This window comes from Sinohyriopsis cumingii, chromosome 11 (genome assembly GCF_028554795.1).
Source record: "Sinohyriopsis cumingii isolate HCF-2022 chromosome 11, ASM2855479v2, whole genome shotgun sequence".
NCBI classification, from domain to species: domain Eukaryota; kingdom Metazoa; phylum Mollusca; class Bivalvia; order Unionida; family Unionidae; genus Sinohyriopsis; species Sinohyriopsis cumingii.
Window position 1 is genome coordinate 35004003 of NC_142971.1, and position 10792 is coordinate 35014794.

Genomic DNA, 10792 nt, shown 5'->3' on the forward strand with positions numbered 1-10792 from the left:
ACATTTTCTGGTCCTCCAAACTTGGATCAAAAAACAAAGGCAAAATTTGTTAGACACATACATTTTTGAACCTATTATCCTATCATTCCAAGATGACCCAAAATTATTAAAATCAATCCTTACGAAACTCCAAAATTCTAAGATCTGTTGTTCTTCCCGCACATTAATGCACATGCATTTATGATGAAACATTAAAAGGAATGAAGTGCATTTTCTTTTAATATCAAACATATTCACCATCCTGCTAGGTAAACATGGGGCTTTCTTCCTATGTAGGTAATGCACACACAAAAACACTGAGCAAGGGGCAAACCATTCAAGTAATTTGCTAAATAAAAAATACAGTAAGCACACATTTTCATGTATAAACTACAGGTGGTTTAAGTTTTACCTTTCAGCTTTTGTCCCAAACATTTCAACCGTAACAACTCCCTTGCCATAGCTGCAAGCGATCCACCAAGTGTAGCATTAACATATCATTTCTAAAACAAATTCTAAATAGCTACGTTTTCCTTTCTATGTGTAGTAACCTTGACCAATGATCACAAAAATAATGTTTCTTCTTCTTCTCAAGAATAAATCATTCTTGAAGTTTGTCAGTGTTTACTGATGTATGGAAACCTCATTTCTTCTTTGACATATCTTGGTGACCTTTTCCATCAAAAATGAATAGTTCACCCCTAAAACCAGCCATAAACTTTGGTCACAAAAAGCAGTTAGGCCTAGAAATATAACTGCGTGGAAGGACATTCCCATAACATCAAAAACAACTGGACTAACAAAAAGATTCACGCTTGCAGAGCTTTCCACTTGTGATGTTGCCCTGCCTTAAAAACTGTGTATAATTTTATTTAATTTTCAACATCAATTAACAAGGAAAGCATAATTAAAATTGAAATTTTTATTATGTAAAAAAGTTATCTTCAGATATAACATTCAAACATTCACTCTGGCTTCACAAAATTTTGTTCTGGGAGGGGACAAAATTTGGAAAATTATTATGAGCAAAATAATCAAACGAGCTACATCAGTGTGATGTTTAGACACTTTAAAGTACTTAAATATGAAAAAACAAATTCAATTTACTAAAGTTAAATGAAATTAATAATAATTATTAAGTAAACTCACAAATATAATTCTTGAACAGATGTAGCCAGTAATGTGTTGAAAGCGCAATAAGATTCCACCCTAAAACATCATATTACAAATGATTAACACTTATTCTTCTATGTGAAATACAAAAAAACCCCAATGATTTTGTATCTTACACTAATTATCTTTAAAAGCTGAAGCATGGTCAATATTTCTAAAGTGGTCATCAAAATAGGTAACAGGTATATCGCTAATGAAAACTCCTTAAAAATAGACTCAACATGGAAAATTCCTTAAAAATGGACTAAACATTATCAAACAAACATTAAAAAACACTTGAATGCACAGGAATACAAGGTCTTGTGGGAACATTTCCCTTAAATTCAAAAATGAAATTGAGAACTCTTGTTTGCATTATCAATGCATTAAAAACATTATTTAAGTATAATCAATTTGGACTTTGGACACCAGTCACCAGTATTTCATGTATATTAACAAACACTACACATATACAGTAATAATATCTAGGAAGCAAATCAAATATATAATGATATTGTAAATGTTACTAATAAGCAAAGGTACTTCATTAATATCAGAACTAAAATGAAACAAAATAAGGGAGAAAAAAAACTTAATTGTCATCCATTGTCTTAGTGAAAGATCACACCAAATCATAGCTACCAACCCCAGAGTACTAAAATAGACAGCTTATGACAAAAATACTGATTTTAAGGAACAAATACCAATTTTTAAAATTTTAATGCATAAGTACAACATCTACAACTATCAGTAAAGTAGGACAGTACCTTCCTTAATTATTTAATGTCAAATTTGCATGCAATGCACTCTTGCACCTTCTGAATGGGCACCCTGTTCCATTTGAGTGCAACACACACTCTGACACAGACTGTTTATATAAGCCTTTTCCACACCCCTTTTTCCCCCAATCATTATCGATTTCCATCTTTCACTGATGATCTGAATTCTGTATTTTCAAATTTAGTTTTTTTCACACAAGTAATCCTTTGTGATCTTATCTTCTGGAAAATGTGCAGAATAAATTGGTAGCACCATCAATAACTTAACGATGATGGTTCATTTCTAAAAGAAATTTAATAAACCAAATTTCGATTGAATTACATCAAGGTTATCTCTGGTTTTTATATATGCTGTAAGTTTTGGCAGAGGTGATGAAAAAGCAGCAAGCTGATGTTTATTAGCTTTTTCATGCTCTTGTATTTTATGGGTATCTCCATCCCCAATAGTGAAATCACATTACACAATTTGCAAAACAAAGTTTTGTCATTTACTAGATCATTTCACAAATCTAAACAAGAGAGCTTGTCCTTCCAGTTCTGTTTTCTCGTTTTTCCTGGAGAAAATTCTGAATATTTTGCTTTCTTATTCAACATGATAGAATTTGAATATTATGAAGATGAGATACAGTGATAGCGACAACTGTTTGCAAAATCCAATATGGCGGATAAAGACAGCCTCGATTTCAAATGAACCATTCATATTTTAGAACTCTATTCTACATGCGATACATTTTTATCAGAATGGAACCAAGTGCCCGTTCAAAACTGAAAAGTGCAAGGAAATTAATATCATTATTTTTAAAAATTAAAAAACATTTTTTTGCATGAAAAACGTACACATATTCAGGTCCAAAATACAGGGACACATATGGAAAAACAGAACACTTGGCAGCCGTGCCAAATAAGAACATCCTCCCTAAACTGGTGTTGATGAAGTTCAAAGTGCAAGGAAGATATCATATTACCTTTTCTGTCCCAAACAGATCCTCTTTGTGGGGTGGATTTCATGAAATGAAATCTTCATGATCAACTAATCAATTTAGTGAAACTTCATACCAAATATTATCTCCTTTTGTTGATTAGGACAATTCGAATTCAGGTAACAATGAAACAGTGTGATGTGGACATGACCATACAAAATCTATCTGCAAAAGCACAGATAAACTTTTTGTTTTTACCAAATTACAATCTGAAGTATGAAATTTCCACATAAAACTATTATTTTGTTTGAACTGACTAAGGTATACATAAACATATTTTGCAAGAATGACAATACAAACCTTTTTAAAAAAATAACCTCCTTCCTACTGTACTACTAAAACAGAAACACATTTATCAATTTAAAGAAATGAACAAATACTTTTCCAAACACAATTCAGAAAAAGATGGTCTCCTGCATCAAGGACATCTTTATATATCCAAGGTCAAGTGAAGCATTTCAAAAAGTTATGAAGTTAATCAATATGATGAAAATACAAGACTGCTGTGACTACATGAACTTGGTCAGCTAGCTATCAATTCAGCCAATGTGGGCATGTGAGAAAGCTTGCCAGTAGCTTCTCGTGGGTCGGTGGTTCTTTCCGGGGTTTTCCGGGTTCTTCCTCCACCATTAATACTGGCCGCCATGTATAGCCTATCGTGCTGAAAAATGGCGTTAAACCCCACAACAACAACAAGCTAGCTATCACTGGGTTAGACAGATTATAATATTTATGTTGGTAAATTTCAGATTTATTCTCATAATTCCAGTCCATCACAACTAAATTGCTGTTTCTTTAGCACTAAAACTTCCTGCTATAAAGTATGTTAGAGAATCCATACTAAAGTAGAGATGCAAAAGAAAATAAAGCTAAAAGATGGTCTTGACAAAAATACTATGATGTAATTACTAATCTGGTGGCTAAATTGTTCTCCATTTTTCTCAATTTTTTGTGAAGACATTCAAGAAGAAACAAAAGGGCAAGTTATAATCACTTCAGAAGATCCCAGATGCATTATGATTACATCCCATTTACATATGCAAATGGATGAAGATCTAATTTTATACAAATATCACATATTTCTTCATTGTATTTGTTAACCAACAAGCAATGAAATATCCCTGCATTTCTCTGTATGTACAGCAATTCTTCAAACCAATCCTGATGTGCTCAAGGATTACTAGCTCAAAGTTTCTCCTTTTGCCACCTACAAAATGTTGAAAAGACATTTTAAAAGAGATTGACCAAACAGAACAAATACATAAAGGATATTATCTTTTCCTAAGTTAATACCAGATATATTCATCATGTGGTATCAAAAACATGATATTTCAAAGAGTGACCAAGCCACAAGTAAAAATGTATTGTTTTGGTGATATATATCTGGTATTAAGAAAAGAACGTTTCTTTTGTATCAAACTTTCTCCAGAACTGAGTTTAAAAGATTAAATTCACTCATCTTCAGCACAACATGCTCACCCCCACTGTACTACATAGGCTTATCATATAAATATACATGACATAAGGATTGGGTTGACCTAATCTGACAGTAAATTATAATCTTTTCATTCTGTAAATTATTACAATGCAAGTCTCATTCAGCAATGCATCAAAGATGAACTTGTCATCATTGTAAAGGAAGGGGGAATATCTACAGAGAGACATGAACAGTGTCTGGTCAAATTTCTTTATAAAAGATTAATTTCCATGTCTGAAATGCAAGGCAGTTTCTATTTATTTGTTCTAGTGTACAAAACACAATTAAGCGTTATATGGCCTGATGGAAGATCTTAGATTTTCACGTGATATATTTTTCACAAATCAATTAGCTAAATGTGAAGACTTGATTCTAACTTATAATATATATAATTTTAGACATGAATTTTAAGGCAAGTGACTCCTTTGTGAGAGAACAGTGATAAGTGAGAGCAAAACATGGAGAAGTTAAAGTAAATATTTATATAGATAATAGACATATACACACATATACATAGTTTTCTAATTTAACTTTGGCCACCATTTCTCATTATACATATCTGCATTTAAGAGAGGTTTTAAGCAATAATTTAGCTTCAAATAGAAAATTCTGTTTTATGTATATTATAAACACATTTTGTAAGTCTGTATGTAGAGATTCATATACAATGTATTTTGGCCATATGACTTTAAAAGAGCACAGCTGAAACTATACATTTGAATTAATTTTACCTGATAGTACCTCGCTGATAGCATAACAGATAAAAACACTTTACCAACCACCACTTAATTTAGTTTTTGTTAGTTTCTAAAACTTCACCATAGAAAATGGTAGTCAAGAACTATGAAAGAGGCAGTCTACCAAAGAAGTTCTTCCAGGACATGATGTGATCATATTACCCCATGACTGGTTCAATTGTGCTTTCAAAAAGATATTACAAAAAAATACCCATATGCACAGCATATAAATTCAAAAAATATATTTAGACAATGTTTTCACCAATATATTCTAAAAATACAAACCATTATTTACATACAGATGTTTTTTGTTTCAAAAAAAAAGTTAGCTTGTTAACATCATCAATGATAACTTGCAAAATCGGGCAACAAAATTTTGCAGAGGAAAAGCATTAACAGTCAACCTGCTATTAAAACACAGGCTTATGAATGTGCAGGAGTTTGCTTTGTCCATGTAATTGATGTGATCTCCTTCTAAAGACACAACACTATATGGCTGGGTTGAGAGAACATCTCAAAAGCCATAAACTAATGTCACTTGGCATATCTCTTATTACATGACATGGCTTTCCAAAGAAGGCACAGTTTATATTTTTGGACGACTCACCTGCCCACTTCACCCATACTGTGACTCCTCTCTCTCTCTGTATATATACACACAACAAAGCTTTTACAAATATTTCAAATTGAACTATTCACATGTCAAGAAGTTAAATATATTGTCAAGAATCAATGAAATGTATGCATTTTAATCCAAAAAATAATTTTAAAAATAACAACATACAACATATTTGATTCCTCAAATGGTTGAATCTTTCAGCTTTAGACTGTCATGGTATTTTATATACACTATTGTTTTGTTCCAATACTGTATCATCAGTACTTACACCAGCAAAAGTGGGAAAGAATTCAGACAAGCAGTTAATATCATTCTTCTCCTTAAGTGCACAAAGCAATTCAGCATCAGAAAATGACTTTTCACAACAGGCTAAGGTGGAGGCTCTGATAAGAAGACATTGACATTTGATAATTATCTATGGCTTGAATCATTGAAGGAACAAGGTTTCAGAATTGGGTTCAGAGTTTGCACTCGAACTTTCTGCAGAAATTTTGCACTGCTCTCAGTTCCATTTTCAGAATCCTACAGAAAGCTCTGACCTTGATAGTGCAGTGACAGCACTCACTTTACATCTCTACAGTTATTGGTCTGATCCCTACTTTCAACTGTTAAGAGGGTAAAGGGTGATCCATATATGCTGTGGTATTCCGTGTTCTTTATCTACCCCACTTTAAAGACAACACATCTCACCACTTGAACATTCTACTCTAGATTCATTAATTTATTGTGACATTTTTGTTGTTGTATAATCATTGTAGAATCAATTAAACAAAATGTAATTTTACTTAATACAACTGACCCTTGCTTCAACGTACTCCACTCTTCTCTCCAGCTGTGTCAATTTTTCATTCAGTGTTGCAAGACGGGATCTACAAGATGTGTCTGTAACAATAAGAATGAGTATAGACCCATGTGGAAATAGTACATCATTTGATAACAAACAAACAAAAAATTAGTACAGACACCAAGTGAATAATATTTCATCATTTGTACATGGCACTGTATGCCAGGATTGTACCAATTTGCTGTTATGGATGGACCACTTTAGAAATTAAATATTTGAGAAACATTTTTAAATAACTATTCAAGTAATCCAAAATCTCTTAAAATGAATAATTTGGTGTGGATCTTCTTGGACTACTCTCAGTCAAAATATAACATTTCATTCATGAGCATGGGCAATGTACACTGGCATAAAATAAAAGATTCTACAAATTTGCAGACTGAAGAGCATATTAATGAGTGGATTTTCAGTACGACTAATATTCAGATGACATCAGTTTTTCACAACTGAAAGTTCTCCAAGTGGCCATACTTAACAGCAGCACATTAAAACATTCCTGGCCATATAGTGCTAGGTCCAAATATGAGAATGAAAAAAATTGGAAGAGTGTACAAATGATGGGGTGGGGTTAGTTAAACAAAATGCAAGTAAAACAGTAATAATTTGTGTAAGTCAACATTTACACCTTTAGGCGAATTCCAATACAATGAAATGAACAAGTTTTCAAGTTTCCATCACAATGAAGCCAAATGAACTGTATGCCAACAGGACTTCACATCAATTTGCTTGTGTATGGATTGAATCCATCAGGAAAAGGATATTACAGTATAGTGGGACTAAAGAAATTCTAGTTCACTACACACAGCATCACAAATGATACATGCATCTGGTTCAAACTGAATTTTATGTCAACATCTCAAAATGTCAAATCCAGTTAGCTTGATTACTTTGGTGATGTATTAAAAAAAACTGACAACACAACTTGGCCCAGATATGAGGGTTCATAAAAAAATATATGCCCTTGACCTTTATTCCTGTCTCTTACTCGTAGGTTTACTGGAACATTGCTGACAAACAGGTTGTAGTTTTAAGAATAATTATTGCTTTATTTGTATACACTTACTTTAGTAACAGGTGGTGCGATTTAATAATTTCATTATTACATTAATTTTAAAGGAGACATGAAATTATGTAAACACAACTTACTACTTACTGTTACTCCATACATGGAATATTTCTTGCAAACTTATTTTTTTTAAAAACAAAAATAAAACATGAAGTCAGTAGTATAATCATTGATATCTTTCCCATTAATATTAAACATCCTACATCTGGGCATTATAATAATGTAGTCACTGAGCAAAGTTCATTTTGCTCTGTCTCACTACACTATTTACAAAGTCCAAAATATTTCTAAGTGAATTTGTCAGTTCATTTAGCTTACCATCAAGCTGTTTTTCAAGAGCTCTAAGTTTAGCGATTTTGACCTTTTCACTTTACCTCAAATTATTTTGATGTCATGATAAAGGAAATTTTCCTATGGATCTTTGCTTTCAATGCATAGCGATCAGCAGCAGCTGTCACTGTCTCAATGTCTTTTTCAGTACCTTACTTTCTTCTTCCTTCATCCCAATAAACCAAAAAAGTAAAGATATTTTAAACTATTTCATATTAATATTTCACTCAGCTCATCTGTATTCTATATTTTTAGATTTACTGTGTTCATTGCAATTATCGTCTGTCCTATATCCACTCGATCCAAAATTAAGACTATACACATTTTCTATTTTGAAACTTGAATCTCTTTGTTCACAGAAATACCTCTTTTGTCAAAAATAATTTCACGCTGAAGTCTTCTTGTTTTGCCTGTATTAAGCACCATTACAAGAGCTTGGAATTTTTTCAGCTGGATGTGACTGAGAAGCACTATCTCCCATTCTGGCATAGTTTGCATTTTGCAAAGCTCTCTGAGAAAGATCTAATAATCCAAACTTTATATTTTTCTTCATCTAGCCAATTCTATAAAATAAAAACTCTTTAGTAATTCCATTTGATTTCAAGAAAATGAAGGCTTTTCAAGGTGCCCAGACTATGTTTTGAATTTTCAAGGTGTTTTCAAGGCCTTCAGGGAACAATTTATTTTTCAAGGCTTTTCAAGGTCCTCTACAGACCTTGTCAAAGTGAGGTACCTGTCGGGTTTGTTGAAAAAGTTATAAATTCCTAAGGAAATTGGTCATTCTGATGTGTTGATTTATTTTCAAAATGTTGACACTTGCCAAAAAACAGCACAGTTGTGTTTTGTTGTTGTTGTAGGGTTTAAAACCATTTTTCAGCACACGCTTGGCTATACATGGCGGCCAGTATTTATGGTGGAGGAAGAACCTGGGAAAACCCCGGGAAGAAACACCAACCCATGAGAAGCTACTGGCGAGCTTTCTCACATACCTACGTTAGCCGAACTGTAGACTCGAGCCCACGCAGACACAGGTGATATGTCAGTGATCCATAACGGAGAGCGCTTTAGACCACTCGGGGCCCCGGGTATTATTACAAAACCGTTGAAAGACATCATTTAAATCTTGGTACTTACATTGCTTGGCTTTAAAATAATTCACTTTCCATTTACTTCATTTTCCCACTGATGCAAAATATTCTCGTCTGTTACAATGCTGTTTATTTCAATCTTCCCAACATAAAAATTTTCAGCAGAAACTCATGAACTCTCCATTGTCAAGTCGAATAATTTTAACTTTTTCTAAAATACTAATTCTCCATTTGTGATGACATGTTTAAGTCTTGTAAAGATTTATTTCTATGTTGCTAATTGTACAGTATGGCAATTTAATTATGCAGACAAAACTTTTGTAGAGTAGATAGAAATGCCTTCTTTATAAAGGAAGTGATACATGTATAGTCACATCATTTTTCAGTCTTTGTCTGGTACCTTGTTTTGTTCAAGGTAACATTCTCAGTTTGCTAATCCATGAAATCTATAATTAGCTTATGCTGGCCATTCACTTCTCTGTACTGTAAATATACATTACGGACAAGTGATTTTGTGTTCTCAAAGATTTTGTTGTCCTCTATTGAGAAAACATTAGACTCCTGTGCTTGAACTAGCCACTAATATGGGCCGTCAAGCATGTGCGATTATTCTGAAAACGTGGCCTCTCGTACCTCTCAGTCTGCAGAATACGATATACAATGCTAGTATTTAGACATTAAAAAGGAGAAGTATCTTAAACAAAAAAAACCCGAAAGCTATCTAAACAATTTATTTAATATTGATATAGTTTTTGTTGTTTCATTAAAGAAACAATCTTCAACTTAATCTAATTTCAGCATTCCCAGCTTCCAATCCATTCAGCCAAGTGAAATGAAGGCCAATGGAACCTAAAACACATCAATTTGCATGTGATCATTTGAAATTTATTGAAAAAAGTTATCACATTAAGTCAATTCTAACTTTAACATTACGACTTTCATTTCTTGAAGGAGTCGATATGAGCACGCAACACTGCGCGGTTATTTGGCAGTAAGACGTCGACCCTCAAAATATAAATATCAAGGTTGACGCACAGGTGCCTGACGTGAGCTTGATGTTAAGGGAAAAAAATAATCTTAAGGAAAAAATCATAGAGTGACAAAAATACCTTAGATTACCCCCATGGCCGGTTCTGACATAGGACCCTCTCTATCATAATATATAAGGTACAGAACTTCCAAATACTTCGCTCCACCCATGACCCTAGATTTCTTTCTGCTATTTTTGTCTTTAAAGGCACACGACCATACTATATGGCTTTTACTCCTGAGATAATTTTCTATCCATCAAGCCATATTGACTTTTCTACGTTGTACCAAACTAAAATTACGGGCTCCTAAACGTGCGATTTTCGCGCATTTTTTTTTGTCACTCTGTATAGTATAATTATTTCCTTCAGATGACTGTTTTTTGTTTTTTTTTTAAACATCAAGCTCGCGTCGAGCACCTGTGGGTCGATGTCGTATATTGTTGGACCCCCTATTGGTTATGCATTTTAAACCTGGACGCTATTCCGTTACTTTTTTTACCATAATCGTACAAGCAAAACCCAGTTTAGTCATAATACCAAAAGAGTTTAAGAAGTCGGCTATTTTCTTAATACTGCCGGTTATAACTTCAATGTATTCTCTGTTGGCCCAATCCTGTTGAATTGGTCTTTGGTGCTGAGGTGCTTGTTGAACGTGCGCCATCTTGAATAAATTTCACTCCTTTAATTGTTCTGAAAGACAAACTTTGATT

At 33.1% G+C, this 10792-nt stretch overlaps 1 protein-coding gene across 1 annotated transcript; it reads right to left on the reverse strand.

Moving 5' to 3' along the window:
* Positions 1 to 886: 886 nt before the first annotated feature.
* Positions 887 to 10759, reverse strand: LOC149787908 (putative protein BRICK1-B). The gene is made up of 3 exons (XM_089974154.1): positions 10620 to 10759; positions 6523 to 6605; positions 887 to 4097 (listed from the first exon to the last, which is right to left on the reverse strand). Exons 1-3 carry the CDS (start codon positions 10741 to 10743, stop codon positions 4071 to 4073), a joined length of 234 nt encoding a protein of 77 aa, XP_089830280.1. The 5' UTR covers positions 10744 to 10759; the 3' UTR covers positions 887 to 4070.
* Positions 10760 to 10792: the final 33 nt, after the last annotated feature.

Coding starts and splice junctions, on each gene's coding strand:
- LOC149787908 (XM_089974154.1), bottom strand. CDS start 10,743: ATGGCGCACGTTCAACAAGCACCTCAGCACCAAAGACCAATTCAACAG. Junction 6,606..10,619: donor CGACTTCTTAAACTCTTTTG/GTATTATGACTA, acceptor TTATTGTTACAG/ACACATCTTGTAGATCCCGT. Junction 4,098..6,522: donor TGGAGTACGTTGAAGCAAGG/GTCAGTTGTATT, acceptor AACATTTTGTAG/GTGGCAAAAGGAGAAACTTT.